The sequence below is a fragment of the Triplophysa rosa genome, unplaced genomic scaffold, assembly GCF_024868665.1.
Source record: "Triplophysa rosa unplaced genomic scaffold, Trosa_1v2 scaffold62_ERROPOS344091, whole genome shotgun sequence".
Taxonomy (NCBI): domain Eukaryota; kingdom Metazoa; phylum Chordata; class Actinopteri; order Cypriniformes; family Nemacheilidae; genus Triplophysa; species Triplophysa rosa.
In genome coordinates this window covers 4026-22134 of record NW_026634645.1, presented here as the reverse complement: position 1 = coordinate 22134, position 18109 = coordinate 4026, and the positions used below count along the sequence as shown (strand labels likewise).

General features: G+C 40.8%; 1 protein-coding gene across 1 annotated transcript in view; it reads left to right on the top strand.

Annotated features, from left to right (window-relative positions):
* The window catches only part of kmt2ca (lysine (K)-specific methyltransferase 2Ca), a 122429-nt gene extending 105343 nt beyond the window's left edge, over window positions 1–17086 (top strand). The window contains 18 exon segments of the mRNA XM_057328655.1: window positions 657–2285; window positions 4153–4344; window positions 4911–5075; window positions 5195–5324; window positions 5968–6115; window positions 6507–6685; window positions 6888–7024; window positions 7969–8140; window positions 8273–8412; window positions 8986–9081; window positions 10723–11857; window positions 12182–12318; window positions 12968–13098; window positions 13663–13837; window positions 14057–14173; window positions 14255–14328; window positions 15132–15240; window positions 15322–17086. Of these exon segments, the coding sequence (XP_057184638.1) occupies window positions 657–2285; window positions 4153–4344; window positions 4911–5075; window positions 5195–5324; window positions 5968–6115; window positions 6507–6685; window positions 6888–7024; window positions 7969–8140; window positions 8273–8412; window positions 8986–9081; window positions 10723–11857; window positions 12182–12318; window positions 12968–13098; window positions 13663–13837; window positions 14057–14173; window positions 14255–14328; window positions 15132–15240; window positions 15322–15414 (4959 nt within the window). The 3' untranslated portion in view covers window positions 15415–17086.
* Window positions 17087–18109: the final 1023 nt, after the last annotated feature.

Sequence of the window (18109 nt, the reverse complement as noted above, 5' to 3'; positions counted from 1 at the left end):
ATACAAAGCAAACTGTGTGAAAACACCTTACGTTTACACTACATGAATGTATGAGAAAATTACTAATAGATAATGATTCAGCTAAAGGTGGTACTCTTTCCAAGACCCTATGAAATGAAAATGCAATTTTCATTCTTATGTTGACATCTTTTTTCTAAACAGGACATTTTGTAAGTAGCCAATAGTACTTGTCTGAAAAACATAGAATTTCACATTTTCATTTGAACAATTGTGTCAGTTTTAGGCGTATGTTATAATATTGACTAAAATCCACCAATTTCGATTTCATAAAATGTTGGTTAAGAAATTGAATTTGAGCTATAGGGAGAAAAGATAATAAAACCAGTAACAGTAATCAGTAAAATTCTGAGATCATGTTTTTCACAGATATTAAGATAAAACCGTAACTGAACTTTGAGATGTGTTTTTGGGTGAAAAGTGAACTGCTGTAAGATTTTCATCAGCGGGGTGGAAAGTATAGAATTGCATCTAGAGCCTTTGAGGGAGCACAGCTTTTGACTTCTTCTCTGACCTCTCTTCCCTCTCTTTACTAGATCAACAATTTCCCAACGTCTGCTGCTTCAAATGACCGCACATAACTTATTTATTTAGATTTTTTTAACTTAGATTTTTTTCTCTCTCTATTATTCCTGCAGATACGAAAGCAACAGAAGGAACATGCTGAGCTCATCGAGGAGTATCGTGTTAAACAGCAACAACGCCTCCAACCTGGTGTCATGGGTCCAGTGCAGGCCATGCCAGGAATGCAGGCACACGCCCCAGGAATAATGCCTGGTGGACCTCCAATGGGTCAACCTATGATGGGTCCTATGATGCCCATGCAACAAACCCACCTCAGTCAGTCCAGACCTCCTCGCATGCCTAACATGCCAGGGTGGCACCCAGGTGCTGTTCGGCCAATGGGTGGACCTAGGATGCCACCTCATATGCCCCCCCAAATGCCATTGTCCACTGTTGGCCAGCCTCTCCAGACTCCGCTACCTCCTCCAATGGTTCCAGGCGGTAAACCTGGCCAACCCGGTGCTGTAGCTGGAGGTAATGGCGCAGGAGCCAATATTGGTGGCCCTCATGTGAAATTTGATGATAATAATCCATTCAGCGAGGGTTTCCAGGAGCGCGAGCGTCGGGAGCGCCTTCGTGAACAGCAAGAAAAGCAACGCGTTCAACTCTTGCAGGAAGTTGAGAGGCAAAAGGCTTTGCAGAGTTTCGAGATGGAGCAGCAGGGCATTGGAATCGGACCCGACAACAGCGGGGATGGCCTTTCCCAGATGCCCTTCTATAACTCCGACCTGTCGCAAGAATTCGTTCAGACACCCAGACCTCAACAGCAGCAGATAGGTCAAGTGTTGCCTCAGCTACCAAACATGCCTTTAGACTTTGTGGGTCCAAGTCCTGCATTTCAGCACTGTGGAGAGCGCAGACCTGTGCCTGGGAATGGCTCTTTCGGTCCAGATATGGGACCAAAGTTTCAGTCCAATAATCCTGCGTTGTGTGGTTTCCTACAAGGTCAGTCACGGCCTCCTGGGATTGAAAGGCCTGGAATGTCACCCTATGGTGGTGGTGATGCTTCCTCATTTTGCATAGATTCTACAACCCCATTACCTGCTAATTTCCCTGGCTCGGGACAGTCCCTGATCCAACTCTACTCCAACATCATTCCTGAGGAGAAAGGCAAAAAGAAACGCAACCGGAAGAAGAAACGGGACGATGATGGAGATTCCATGAAAACTCTTTCTACACCACACTCTGACCTCACCGCCCAGCTTACACCTTGTGTATCGGACACATCTTCCACCCCGACATGCACTGCTGCCATCATGGGTGACCAAGATGCATCAGAGTTCTCCAACCCCACAGGCTCTGGCCTTCCATCATCTGCAGAGCAGGAGAAACAACTTTCTGGAGGTACTCTGCTGCGGCGGCAGTCAAGTGTAGGCTCTGAGGCGGAGAGGAATGGGCTCCTCCGTGAGATCAAGTTGGAAAGGTTGGAGAGCAGTGAGTGCCAGAAGACTGAGGGAGAGCTGGCACACAGCCAGAGTACAGCAGCAGGCATTATAAAGACGGAAGAGAGTAATGAGGTCATTTCATCCATTCCAACATCCCAGAGTGAAGATACAGGAAATGAGCTGCTCAAACACCTTCTGAAGAACAAGAACACCCCTCCACCTCTCACACATCAACTGTGTAATGACAGCATACGATTAGAGGATGAGAGCCTGGGTGACCGTAAAAGCTCTGTAGGATTGGACAGTACAAAATCTTTAGTAAGAAACAGTTTATGCTTATTTTCATGCTTGCATCTTATTTAAAATAAACTGTTAAGCGATTTACTGACTTAGTAAAAATTGCCGCCACCTACTGGTCGTTTTAGTTTCTCATTTAAAACAATAGTGTTGTATAGATGAACTGTTGCACGCTGAATTAGTTCCCACATGAAAAAATGTTGCAGTATAATCCAGCATTTACTATAGTAAAATATAGTAAAATTTCTACACCAAAGTATTTGATTTTGTTTAGTGTTTTGATTTTACCATAGTAAATATTAAAGTATAACTAAGTATTTACAGCACAAACGTTTTTAAAGTTGCACAATGCTGTAGTGTGCATTACTTGAAGTAATACTGTAATATATTATAGTTAAAAAAAAATGTATTTCATGTGGGTCGCTTCATGCTTTTTGTATTATTGGTCTTCAGTTTTCATAGACTGTTTCAAAGGAACAACATAAACAAATGTTACTGCGCAGACGTGCTTTTGTGGACGGACCTTACCTTCCGGTACACATCCGCAAACGATATGGGCCTGTAGATTATTCCTGACAACAAGCAAAAGCAACCGAGTAGAACCGTTACTTGGCTAAACTTGCCTCTCCAATATTTTGATTTTAGATTGGATACCACGCTCAACCGCTAGATGTCAATGTACCATACGTTTCTTGAAATGCGAAAAAGTTACACGACCCATTCAATAAAACTCAACTTAATAAAATTGACATACAACAAAATTCAACAAATCAATTATTTAATGCTATTATTATACAATAAAATAATAATATAAACTCATATTCATATAAATGAAATAAAATAAAATATAAACAGTTATATTATTAGCCACTATAGCCAGACTGATAAACAAACATAGACCGGAAGTTATCTTCCATCCAGCTGCGTGTGTCCGATGAAACCGTCTATAGCCAGTTTCATTCTCATGAATTAAAGTATCAAAATTGGCTCGACTCTTTTCATCTAAATTAAAGTTAAAGCATATTTTGGTTCATTTTGTATATCTACATTTTAAATTACCACTACATTATTGTACTACTACTTGGTATTGTGATATTTTAGTCGGGATAGTATCGTAAGAACAGCAAGATATTTTGGGGATATTGTGACAACCCTACTGTCGGTCTATATTTTCCTCATTTTTCTCATAAGCCTCTGCGTGGCATTTCTATTGAGGAACTACATGGAACTCTTTACAGGAAACATACAACTAGGGTTTTTGCGTTCTCTCATACAACAATCCACATTGTTCACAGCTTCATAGAAAAAAACATTACATTACTAATGTTTTACATTTTTTCATCTAGCCAACAATTGTCAACAATGCACTTAAATTTCATAATCTAGTGTTGACTCGTGCACAATTCAGAAGGTGGGTTATATGCTCCAAAATGCAACATACAAGTGTCAAAAGAACAGCTGAATAGCATGAGACAGTATGAGCTGAAGAACAGTTTACTGAATTACGTTCAATGTATAAAATGTGTAGCATATCTTGCGCCGTTGCACTTTAAGTCACTTTGGATAAAAACATTTGCCAAACATGTCAAATACCCAGAGAGAACTATGACATCTCTGACAAAACAGCAGGGTGTTTTATATATTAGCCTCGACCAATAAAATCTCTAGCTACTTTGAATGCATTAAAATGTGCCTCAAAAAATCAAACGGTAACACCAGTTCCTCACGTCACAACACAACTACAGCAGTGTAGATCCTGAACAAAGTTTCTGCAGTGGGAATAAAGCAGATACAGTGTGTTAGATGTACACAGTACATAGGTACACAGGTCATCATTTCTGTTCTGTCTGTTGTTCTGAGAGCTGAAAGAGTTGTTTGTTATCTACAGAGCCACTTGACGGGAGTTGTTGATCTTGATGCATCCGTACCCGAGCAATGCAAGAAAAAACAGCGCAATAAAAGGGCACCTAAGAGCGGAGCTGAGAAACCTCTGTCACGCTGGAAAAAACGAAAGAAAGAAGATGAAGAGAGGCAGTCCATGTATACCAACACAGATACACTGATGACACAACTCCAACAGGTAAACACTCTACACATCCAGCTCCAGATCATCTTTCATCTGTTTTACACAACGCTGTGTACTACACTTGAGGCCATATTTAGCTTTCCCAATAGTTGACTACTACCCTTTTCTAATGCTTTTGTGAATAAGAAATATTGGGTGCTGTTAAGGGGACTTCTTAAAGTGTACTTAAGGTGCCCAATAAATACTGGAAATGACATGCACATACTGTGGGTTGGTTAGCTTCAGGGTTGGTACGTGGAAATGATACAGTTGCACAGTGAGAACATACAGTAGTATGTTCCTGTAGAACAGGACAGGAAAATAAAGTGCTTCACTACTGGTATAAATGCCATAAATGTTGTGATAAGTGTAATTGATACGTCATGATTTTATGTCTATTATAATCGTTTGTAGAAATGTAATTAAGGTTATTCACACTGTTGGCTTACATGAGATAAAAAAAGAGCTTTAATGGCATTTTCATGTCAGTTTTAATTGCGTCTCTGCCATCATTATGCATTAACAGTAATGCGTGTATGAGCAGTACAGCTGTCATGTGTCTTCCTCTGTTTTCTTTCCAGCAGCTCTCGATGCTGCCTCTGATGGAGCCCATGATCGGGGTAAACTTTGCATACTTTCCTCCGTATGGCAGCGGTCAGCTGAACGGAGAGAGCAGACTGTCTGGATCATTTGGAAGCGCTTCGCTGGATGGCGTATCTGATTATTATTCACAGCTCATCTATAAGGTAAAGTCCATCTCCTCCTTTACTTCACACTGTAGTATGAATGTGGTGAATGCACAGCATCTTCTGTAGAAATGAAGCTGTTTCAGACTGTTTTCTTAAGGAGTTTTTTGTGTTTGTAGCAGAACAATCTTAGCAATCCCCCAACACCGCCTGCTTCACTGCCTCCCACACCGCCCCCTGTGGCAAGACAGAAGTTATTAAATGGCTTTGCTACTGCAGAGGAACTGGCCAGAAAAGCCGAAGTTATGGGTGAGCATGAGGGTATGAACGGCTTGACTGAATCCTTTATGCACGACTACTGGACGTATGGAAAATACACACATGTACAAACTGAAATCTTCAATGCAACATCCAGAGAGAGGGGATCAATGTACTGTAGATCAATATTTGTATTTTTGTCAAATACAGATTCATGGAGGGAAAATGTGTCAATGATGTGTGGGAGAAATGTCAGTGCCTTATTGAACCCAAACCACAAAGTGTATTTGTTCCATACTGAATGTCAGTTGTCATCTAATCTGTTATATAGATTGAAACACTAGTGAGATGTCAACACTAATATCTGTTTAACAAGAGCTGGGTTGCATGCTGCTGTCTGAAAGGAAAAATGTAATAAATGTGTATTTACCCAGCTAAATCTAAACGACAACATAGCAAACTATGGGCTATAAAGACAGAATTGCACTATAAAGCAGCGTATGTCCAAAAATAATGACTTGATATATGAATACAATTTCTATTAAAATGCATTTAATTTATAATACAATTGATACAAATAATATTGTATTTAACTAACAACTTGTTTAACTTAAGTTATCCACTGTAATTGTATGTTAGTTGAGCCACATGATAATTCCGTTGGTTTTGACCATCGTTTGTGATTGTTTGTCAGTTTCTAAAAGCTTGGCTCAGAAGCAGCTCAGCGTTTCATTTAAAGGTGAAGATGATCTGCTGACTCACACAATCACTCAGGGTCCTAAAACTGTTGATGTTCCCGCTTCCCTCCCGACTCCACCCCACAACAACCAGGAGGAACTTCGGTACGTCTTCAGGCTATTTATTCCCACATATCACTCACAGCCATCAGCATACATTTTATGGCCATGAACTGCAGGGACAAGAGTGAATGGTTATTGTGACAAAGAAAGGTCTGGTTAAACCTGTGCTTATGCTATAATGTCATTTTTACAGCAAGGAGAAATGTAGTACTCTGACAAAGCTCTGGTTCAGTCATGTGAACCTCAAAAACATCAAATCTAGTGACTATTTTCTCATTGACATTAACTTTGAGATTCTGAAGGAGTTCTGGTGATAACCGGTACATAAGATAGTTTAATAACCGTAGGCAAGCAGTCTGAATGCGAGTACCCTTTATTATCCATAAGGCCTTGATCAGTATGACTGAAGTAGTTTTGTGTTTTTTATCCACAGGGGTCAGGATCACTATGAGGACAGGGACACTCCTGACAGCTATGTTCCGTCATCTTCTCCTGAGAGTGTAGTGGGTATGGAGATCAGCTGTTATCCGGATCTCTCTCGAGTTAAAGAAGAGCCACCATCTCCTGCTGCCTCTCCAGTCATCCCCATGTTGCCCAGTGCCAGTGGGAAAGGTAAACTAAACAAACTGTTGAGCCAGCATCCTAAGACATCACATACACACATTAGAGATGGCATTTACTGTATATACGGCACGCAGCCTCTGAAGTGACCATTTTGTCCAAATTCTTGGTCACCAGGTTTCTTCATCTCACATTCACATCAGTTAACTAGAGTCTATGTTATGGTTGGTAACATGATGTTTTTTCCCACTAGGCTCTGAAGCCAAACTGTGGGAAGTCAAGAAAGAGCCAGCATGCAGTTTCATTGGTTCACAGTTTGGACAGCTGTCCACCTGCTCAAGATCTGATCTGGTGTCTGTAGCCATTACTCTGAAGCCAGCTGCCGCACAGGTGAGTGTCTGAATCTGTGTATTAGATTCTTAGAGTACGTTTACACGATGATAAACGGAAAACTTTTTCCTTTGCTTTTTGGAAAAGTTTCACGCACACATGACAGCGTTTTCAAAGCGAAGGGCCTGATCAGACAGAACGCATCTTTTGCTGTGAGACGCGCCTCTTTTGAATTGTTTTCAGTTGGCAGGGAGCGTTTTGCGCGCTGCTTATGCGTGCCGGGCGCCTCGCGTTTCTGCCGCCTGCTGCACCTCGCGTTTTAGGCGGAGCGCTCTGAGCACCCGAAGTTGAAAAAAACTCAACTCTGAGAAGAAAAGCGCTTGACGTCATGTGACGTCATTTTTTCACTGTCCAATCGAATAAGTGGAGAGGCGGGGCTTCCCTTGTGGCAACGGAGGTTTACAGACGCCTGGAGACATGGAGAAACTTGTTGTGGCTGTTTCGGGTTACCCGGAGCTCGCGTTGTTTCGGTGGTTACCTTTCAACATAAAAAAAACGCTGCGCGCTGCTCTTTTCAAAGTGTCACCAAAAGAGCAGCGCGGCACGCCACGCATTTTCGAACATGAAAGGCGCGTTCTGTGTGATCGCACGCTAAATCTCCTTTTTGCTGGAAAAATGGTAATAAGTATGTCACGCAGTACAAACATTATTGTTTGGGGAATACTCGCGCATGCCTACAGACTGAACACGTAATACGCATCCGTAGGACGTCATCGTTTTTGGGAAACGCTAATTCCGTCGTTTTCAAAAACGTGCACTTTGAGACCCGTTTTCAAACGTTTGCGTTTTCAGTGCTCAAAAACGCCGTCGTCGTGTAAATGAACAGCCAAAACGCATACAAAGTTTTCCGTTTTTAGTTGAAAGCGGTCTTGCGTAAACGGCCTCTTGTTTAGGGGACGGATGAATAGACCCCACCCTTGATTATGTGTCTGCTTGTGTCCTAGAACATTCAAGGTGTGATGTTGACATTGGCGAACATGCTGAACGTGTCCATCCCGGGCAGTTATGAAATGAACCGGTGTCTAGAATCAGAGCAGGTGCCTCCTCAAACTGCCCTGTTTCATCAGCAACCTGTGATGAGACTCCTCCAGCCACCGGTTCACTCATTCAGTGAGGGTACGTACTGTATGCATAAAACAAAACACATACGGTGTGACCGTTCTGCCTATTGCAGAAGTAACTTGTTTGCTTGTAATGGCTTGTTTAGACTTGATTTGTTTGTAGAATTAAAATGTTTCTTTATTCCAGGTTCCGCTGTGGTCAGATCAGACTATCAGGAGAGTGGAAACAGCCCAGGGCTTAAACCACAGTGGTGCTCTCATTGCAAGGTGGTGGTTCTTGGAAATGGGGTACGCAAATCTACCAAAGACCTGCCTATGAATAAACTGGTATAAAACACACAGAAATCATGTACAGAATATGACCCCGGATCAAAGATGCCCCTTAACCTTTTTTCGTTTGGACGCCAATAGCCGCTGTCTACAGCAGTCCGTCATAGAGCAGTCCCATCAAGTGTTTACATACCGAATCCTGGTCTGTATGCAGAGCTCCAGCTTGGGACCTTGAATCACAATGTGCAACCCCCTCATTGCCCCTTAAGGTGGTACAGAATAGCACTATTATGCTAATCTGGTTGCTTAATAGGAAGTGAAAATCTGAGCTGCTGCAATCATTGGGTTAACTGACATTACCCAAGGGACACGCATACACTAAGGCAATGAGATGCCAGAGTTCAAAAACACTTAGGCCCATTTCAGGTCATTTGAATCATGGCATACCTTTGATGTCTTCCATTCTTACCCCCTCCACTCCTCTTAATAGTATGCAAATGTAATAATTCCTTATGGCATCAACAAAAGGTCTGAAACATACGCAAGCTTTGATCTCCTGCTGTGAAGCACTTGGATCTTATGATAATAAGGGGGAGTAGATGGGAAATTAAACGCATGTTCTTTCTGCAGGCCTGTGGAAGAGCTGAAGGGAATCTGGTCTTCTGCAGTCACAATTGCGTCCTTCTCTTCTCAGCTGACATGCAGACTAAATCAGTAGATGGCAGGGTGAGTACTGCAGTCGTTCAGAGTAACAGAACACTTCACCCAGACATTTACTCACGCTCATGTTGTTAAAAACCCTGCTAGAGACAGCAGAGATAACCTTCACCAAAATACATCATAGCGTTCCCAGCTAACAGGGAAAATTCTCTGTATATTTGCTAACGTTCTCTAAACGTTCTCTTAAAGGGGTCATATGACTGGGCTAAAACGAATATTATCGTTTGTTTTAGATGTAGTGCAATGTGTATACGCGATTTAAGGTTAAAAAACACTGTATTTTCCGCATACCGTGCATGTTTGTATCTCCTCTTTGCCCCGCCTCTCTGAAACGTGCAGATTTTTTACAAAGCGCATCGCTCTGAAAAGCGAGGTGTGCTATGATTGGCCAGTTAACCAGTGCGTAGTGATTGGTCGAATACTGCAAGCGTGTGACGGGAATGTAACTCTTACCATATTTGGAACATCAGGTTCCAAAGCAACTGTACTGAAAGGTACACCCATCTTGCCTGCGTATACATTTGGGCGGTCTCAGTCAAATCATACCACAAACTGATGTGGATTTGTGGGTGTGTGGTTACACGAGGCGTTTCAGGCAGGTCTGGGTGAGCATTCACTTTTAGATAGAATGCGTCTTTTGTTCCGACACTTTAATTTTTGCAATTTTATGTGTCTAATACATGCATGGGCAACTTATAACACACCAAAGACACAGAAAAACACGTATATGCGCTATATGACGCCTTTAAAGTTGACAAAACAAGGCTGAATAAATAGTAAAACACTTGATTATTTTTTTATTCAGATGCCCAGTTACAGTCGATAACATTTGAGACTATGGAAAAGTAGATCAAAACAATGCCAGTAAGAATGCAAGCTGTTAGCAAGGCCAAGAGAGGCCACACAAAATGTTTTTCTTTTTGTTATTATTGGTGAATGAAGACTATTTTGTTTTAGTTTATGAAGATTTTTTGTTTGTTAGTTATCTCTTTATGTTGACACATGGTCTATTGAATTTGTGAAGCACTCTATATGTATATAGTAAATAAAGTTTTTAACTTAATGGAAATGTTAGAAAAGCTTTCTTACAACATATTTTTGTTAGATGGGTTCTTAGGACCTTGCCTAATAGGCGTGGCTATTAACGGCAAAATACCATTGACAGTTTTGTGCATTTCTTAGCAAATCTTCATATACAATTCCAGTATAATAAAGGTTCGTTGTTTACATGCATAACAAATATAAAATGCAGTCAAAAGGTATTTAAGTGTTTGATATAATGCTGAAAAATAATTATTTGAAGGAGCTCTAGCCATGGAAAAAAATAAGAGACCATTTGTAATTTTCATTTCAAATCAGCATTCTAGATGTGTTGTGGTCATTCCAGTCCAGTGTCTGTTGAATTTCAACAAATCAAATGTCAGGAGTGACAACGTCATCCAACAGCAATGAATTTTCAGAAAAAAACTGAAATTTGTATAAAAATATATTATTAAAACTGCGTATTAACAGTGCACAAAACAGGTAAACTGTAAACAGACTAGTAATATTTTCCTACAAGTTATTGTTGACAAAATTCTTGTCGTTCTTAACTTAATAAAAGAAATGTTTGGTTCAAAAAAATCTTTCCTTGTCTTTCTCTCACAGCCAAACGTGTCTCTACTGTCTGAGTCTGATGACAAGCAGATGAAGGTGCTCCATCAATACAGTAACAACATATCTGATCTGGACGTTCACTGTCTGGCTCGACTGCAACCTAAGCCGTCTCCACCATCCGCTCCTCTCACATGCTTCCCTTCAATCACTTCTGAAACATTCAGAGGAGACAAGTCTGATACTCTCACGGTCAAACTGAAGCCTCATCCTCGATCCGTGCACAACAGCAGCTATGAACCTCGCTTCTTGTCTGCTAAGCGCTGGAAGGCTCTGCGCTGGAGGAAGTGGAGCATTCAGATTGTGGTGCCCAAGGGCAACTACCACTTGCCGGGGGAAGCAGAAGTGGACGAACTGCTGAAGAAACTGGGGACGGCTCTTCGGCCTGAGCCCCTGCCCAGAGACACGCGCCGCTGTTGCTTCTGCCATCAGGAAGGAGACGGTCTCACAGACGGAGCGGCCCGCCTCCTCAACCTGGATCTGGACCTGTGGGTGCACCTCAACTGTGCCCTGTGGTCGACGGAGGTATACGAGACCCAGGCCGGAGCTCTTATTAACGTGGAGCTGGCCCTGAGGAGAGGCCTGTTGGTGCGCTGCGTGTACTGCCAGCAGACCGGCGCCACTAGCGGCTGCCACCGGTTGCGCTGCACCAACGCCTACCATTTCACCTGTGCCGTTAAAGCGCAGTGCACCTTCTTCAAAGACAAGACCATGTTGTGCCACCTGCACCGACCCAGAGGAAGCAGCTCGTTCGGAGGCCTGCTGGGGACCGATCATGAGCTCCGCTGCTTCGCCGTGTTTCGCCGGGTGTACGTTCAGAGGGACGAGGCACGGCAGATCGCCAGCATCATTCAGAGGGGGGAACGGGAACACACCTTCCGTGTGGGCACCCTGGTGTTTCATTCTGTTGGTCAGCTGCTTGCTCAGCAGATGCAGGCCTTCCACTCAGTGTCTGCCATCTTTCCTGTGGGCTACGAGGCCAGCCGCATCTACTGGAGCATGCGTCACGGAAACCGCCGCTGCCACTACGTGTGTTCCATCGATGAGAACGACGACGAGCCAGAGTTTGTCATCCGTGTGGTGGAGCAGGGTTACAATGACTTGATTCTTACCGGATCCTCGCCAAAAGGTAAGCCAAAGCCGATTTTAAGGACAAGACAACTGGGTTTTCACTCTCGCCATATTCTGATACTTGAATGCAGCATGTGAGACATGCAGGAATAGGACTAGTTATTAAGCAATACTTTATCCAAATATGAAAATTCTCCCAGAATTGATTCACCCTCATGTCATTCCACATGTCCTTTCATCAGTTGAATGCAAAAGGTTAATTTTATGTTATTTTGTTTGGGAGTCTGACTCGCAGTGTAAATGTTGCCAGCTGTGTAAGAAATGTGTGGTTCATGAAATTTTCCAGTCTGGTTGTATTTCAGTCTTTCATGTTGCGTTGCAGGTGTGTGGGAGAAAGTTCTGGAGCCGGTGGCAGAGAGAAGGAATGAGACCGGATCTCTGAAACTCTTTCCAGTCTATCTGAAGGGAGAAGATCTGTTTGGACTGACCGTTTCTGCTGTTACCAGGATCGTGGAATCTGTAAGTGAAATTCAACCATGTTATTTGAAGTGCTCATATAATGAAGCTCGGAATACTAAAGGTGTATGTTGACAGCCGGGTCCATTTGAAATCAGGCAGAATGGATTTCTGAAAGTCGAATGTATTTTTATAGCACTTTTTTGCATTGCATCAAAGCAGCTGTACAAGAAAACAAAGACACAGAATAAATAAAGATATAACCACGAAAGTGATATGAAATAGAGAAAGTGAAGAAAAACTAATACATACACATATATAGCCATATTTATATATACAGGCATTATATATTAGGTTAGTGATATAGTACAACTTTCATGGTATTTTTGTAAGTCTTACACTGGGTTCACACCAAACGCGAATTAAACGATTTGCGCGAGTAAATTACATACCAAGTCAATGCAAAGACGTGTATAGATGCGTACTCGCGGCAGGCGATGCGAATGATGCAATTCAGGCGCCTCGATTGCCGCGAACGCTCATCAATCTCATCTCCCGCGAAGTTTATATAAATAAAGAAGAAAATAACGAACTTTTCCCACGAGTAATAAAGAGCGTGGAACGTGATTGTTCGCGTTTGGTGTGAACCCAGCATTACAGATGAGCCAGAGATAAAATAGCATGAGATCGATTCAATTGTGATTTTTTTTAGCTTCCTGGTGTGGAGGCGTGTGAGCGTTACACTTTCCGCTATGGCTGTAATCCACTGATGCAGCTGCCTTTGGCTGTAAACCCTTCTGGATGTGCCCGCTCTGAACCTAAAGCATGCACACATGTCAAGAGGTTTGTGTTAAGGTATTCTGTATAATTTAAACTTTTTGTTTTGTCCATGTTGTTTCGGGTTTTTCGCCTTTCTCTTTGACTTTGAGGATCGCCATTCATGTCTGTGAACCGTTTTCACGAATCCGTTATCTTTCACTTCATCTCTTTGATATTCCTGCATTTCACGTTTCATAATTCCTGTGAGTTGGAATGGCAAATCTTTCGCATTTTAATACTTTTACAGAGAATTATCTTCAGATAAAGTGTCTGCCAAATGTGTTAAAAGTCAAAAAGGATTTCCAGTTCTGATCACATCATTCCCCTTTCACTTGAATTTAAAAGTGGGAATTTCAGAAAGTTCAAAGTTATATTCTGCATTTTGTTCTTCCATGGAAGAAAAATTTCGTTATGCTAATGAGAATTAATTTAAAAAAAGTTTTTTGGGGAATGTAGGAAGTCTTGTGTCATTCACAGTGATTGCTGATGTTTGAGTTCACTGCTGTGAAATCTCACACTGGTGCTGGTCTTCATTCTCGAGCCCGTTTGATCTTAAATGAAGCAGATTTGTGTGTGTTTCTCCTGCAGGCCTCATACACTGACCAGCTGCAGCTCTTCTAAAGCTCTGCAGAGTCCTGGAAATCCAGCTGAGATGACTGGCGCTCCATACAGCAAACACTTTGTCCACTCCAAGTCCGCCCAGTATCGCCGCATGAAGGCCGAGTGGAAGTCCAACGTCTACCTGGCCCGCTCACGCATACAGGTGCAAAGATCAAGAGTCTTACTCAGAATGATCTCTCATTAATGGATTTTACCATCTAAACATACAATTTCCATGTTTGGAATAGCATGTTTACTGTACACACAGCAGTACTGTATCCCATAATGCCCTCAACTCAACTTTCCATTTCTAGTGTGACAAATAAACTGGATTTTCAAATTCACTTTTTTGATTGGATCGTCATTTTTTTTATGTATGTAGGGATTAGGATTGTACGCAGCCAGAGACATTGAAAAATACACCATGGTGATTGAATATATTGGTACAATCATTCGCAATGAGGTTGCAAATAGTAAGGAGAAGATGTATGAGGCGCAGGTATGCATTTCAATCATGATTATTTGTCATGCTGAACATATGGCTGTTCTGTCCATGTGCTTTAAAATGTTTTTTTTCCAGAATCGTGGAGTCTACATGTTTCGCATTGATAGTGAGCATGTCATTGATGCAACTATTACAGGAGGACCTGCAAGGTGAGGAAAAGAAACTTTCTTAATGTCAAATACTTTAAGAACCACACATACTTTACCTGTGAATGCAAACGCATGCTTGGCCAACACATTGCTAGAGTGCAGCCGCTATGGGGCTAACACTTCAGATGCATGTACCATTTACCGACTGCTTACAATTTGCATTAATGCCCACTATAACACCCCTGATGGCAGTGAGAATGTAACATGCTTGCATTGTATTATAGGGATGTAACAGTTCACGGTTGAAAATCGATTCTAATATGTGACGATTCAAGTCGGTTGAAATGTTGCATGAATGACAATACATGTTTTGAACAGCAGGGGGTCGCTGTTTACTGCAAACTTGAAAAACGTGGCTATGCTGACATTTCTTAAACGTAAAAAAATCCTAGAAAAGCACAGACAACGTTTTTATATTAAAGAGACTTTTGTATTATTCATTTAACATTTTAAATTGCAGTTTAGTTTTGTTATTTGACATCAAATATATTTCTATTTAACAAAGAAATGTGCAGCATTTGAGAAATAATAAAAAGGGCAGTTGTTCATTTCTAATTTGTCTCAACTCATTTTGTTATAATAAATCGTGAATAAGTCGTATCGTGAGATCAGTATCGTGAGATCAGTATCGTGAATCGCATCGCGAGCTGAGTGAATCCTTACATCCCTATTGTATTATGAATTGTCTGATCTATTGTGAAATGCAACAACACACAAAATAGTGTTCGAGTTGACATACTTGCATTTAGTTTGTTTCAGGTCCAATTTGGGTTTCATTTCTTCTTCTCATTTAAATCCATCAGGTACATAAACCACTCCTGCGCACCCAACTGCATTGCTGAGGTGGTAACACTTGAAAGAGGTCACAAAATCATCATCAGTTCCAACCGGCGAATCCAGCGAGGCGAAGAGGTGAAACTAACCTCCCATTTCCATTCAATTACATGAACTCTGCTCAAACTCTGACCGTATGTTTCCTTTCTTCTTTTGTAGTTGTGTTACGACTACAAATTTGACCTTGAGGACGATCAGCATAAAATCCCGTGTCACTGTGGTGCAGTAAACTGCCGGAAGTGGATGAACTGAAGAGAAACGACGGACAGTTCAACACATATGCATTCCTTGTTTTAGTTATATGATTAATGACACCTTTTAAAATGAAACAACAGATAAAAAAAGAAGAAAGAAATTTTTAGACCGCAGAACTGTAAGGCTTCGAATCAATGGCAAGCGAGTCAGTATAGCATATGAGCACCTTTCTCCTAAACTAAAAGCAGGCTGCACACTGGTTACTCTGAATTGCAAAGACAATGTAAATGTATTTTGATCTGCGTGAGAGACGAGATGAAGAGCTCTGGCAGACAGCGGCGAGCGAGAGGTTTTTAAAGGTGGGCTTGGGCTTGAAAGTGCTGGCCACAGCCTTATTTAGACATTAGAGGCTGGTCCTCTGGCTAAAGAAATCTATTTACAAATATATACAGATAGTTACAGAAATGTAGACACCACTGAACAAGGAATGTACTGAGAAGACTTCCTTAGGGACAAAGCTAAGGGAATGATTAACTTGCACTAAACCAGAAAGATACCGTTGAAATACTTGATTCCATGAGTCAGTTTATTTTTTCCTTTGTTTTAATTTCTGTAAAATAAGAGACCGCTTTTGTATTTATTATCGATTGAAGCTATTTTTTAAAAATGTGGAAAAGCAAAGAAGTCGAGCTGCTTGGAAAGCCTGCCGATCGGACAGAACATGTTACTTTATATATGATGTGTAAATATCCGTCTATAAATACAAATGTGTAAATACTCGACCAAATGTTACCTTAACGTTATCTGGGTGATCTTTTGTTTTCAGTAAAACAAAACAAAACAAAAAAATGTATTTAAGAAGGATGTCGAGATATCATTTTAAGAGTATATGTGTTGTATAAAATTGTACAGAATCTGTAAAAACGTAAGAATTATTCAGAGTATTTTTGTTGTATTTAGAATGTAGAAACTTGTCTAAAATGATCTGACCACTTGAAGAAATTTCTTTCCTTTTTTAATCTATTTTCACAATCGAAACGAGCACCAGTCATGATTGTGACTGATCTTAACTGTTCATCAGAATAGTGCGCTGTGAATTTCCATTCAGATCCACCCATCAAGCGTCTGGTAGTTTCCCATCGCCAGCACAGCTGCTCCACACCACACCCAGAACTTCAGAGGTGAAGTTCAATGCCTTTCACATTCACAAAACTCAATGCTTAGATTCATGCTACCTTCATGTTTACATTGAAAAGAAGACTCTTGGTGTTTTGTTGAAAAGTGAAAATCATGTTATGTTTATACAAACTCGATGCTATGAAATCATTCAAAACCTGGTAATGGCACTTTGCAGACCAGTTTGAAATGAAGGTTTTTTTTCTATGTGCACTGCTAACTTGGACTGCAATTCTTGCTATACCTAAACAGTCCTGGGCTTGTTATATACATGGCATGGTGTATTTTTTCAACTTTAAGATGAATGAGTTGTACATATTTTCTCAATGACTGGCTGTAATGAAATTTGTTTCTTGGATATTTTTCCCTCTTTGTACAATATTCAGACATTTAACAGTATTTGTCATTTTTTGTCCTGTAAAGTAGTATCCAATGATAAAGTTTTTTTCTTTGTTTTTGTTTGTTTTTGGAGTATACAAAGTGTGGGTTTTGGAATTTGTGGAATCAGATTTAGGAGCATTTACAAAAACAAAATAAAATATTTTACATCATATTCCCTTTCTTATGTCTGGTAACCGTGGTATTTTACCCATTATATTTTCTCAGTGTGTTACTTTTAATGCGATTTATTTTCTGAATCGGAAGCTATATTGCTATAGTGTGCTCACACATGCAGGAAAGAAATTTGAGGATGCAGGAAAACTGTTAAAATTTTAAATAAATCTAACCATGAGCACCAGTTATCGAAGTCCAAGCAGGTTTGATAACATGGGTAACAAAGCTTCAACTGGACAATTTTAAAGAACAGATGCTGTGAATAATGTGGATTCAGTAGTTAAAGGGATAGTTCCAAAAATGAACGTTCCTTCATCATTTACTCACCCTTAGATTGTTCCAAACCTGTATACTTTGTGTTTAGCAAAAAAAAACGTTGTAGTTTAGAACAAAGTGAGATATTTGGGAGAATGTCAGTAACCAAACAGATCTCATTTACTGCCATAGTAGGGAAAATAAATACAATGGCAGTCAGTGGGGGATGAGATCTGTTTTGTTACCGACGTTCTTCCTAATGTCTTCCTGTGCACATTCAAGTTGTTAAATATTACTAATGTAATATCTCATTACAATATGTATTTGTATCTCAAAACAGATACAAAAATGTAACCATTCAAACGTGCTATTAAATTGTTGAAATATTTACTTCCTCAGTGGGAGTACCTCTCAGGGGGTACTTCAAGTACATGAGATCAAAGCGGTTCGGCTGACAAAACAGTTTGGAAACTCCTGAACTAAGGCATAGTCCTGGCTTAAACTAAACCTGTGAAACCGGCCCAAAATGTTTACCCTGTTATTTTGTAGTATACCCTCTAGACAAAATACATAACTACAGCCTTTATCTGTCAGTTTAAATGATTGATCATAAAAAATAGCTTGGTTGCCCCCTTTCTAAAGCACGAGCTCACAATACATCATTGCATTATCCCTGCATAACTGTTGATTCACTATAAGTTTGTGTTGTTAACCTTATACACGTATGCGCCTAATGCCAACAAAACACAGACATATGACTCAGGTT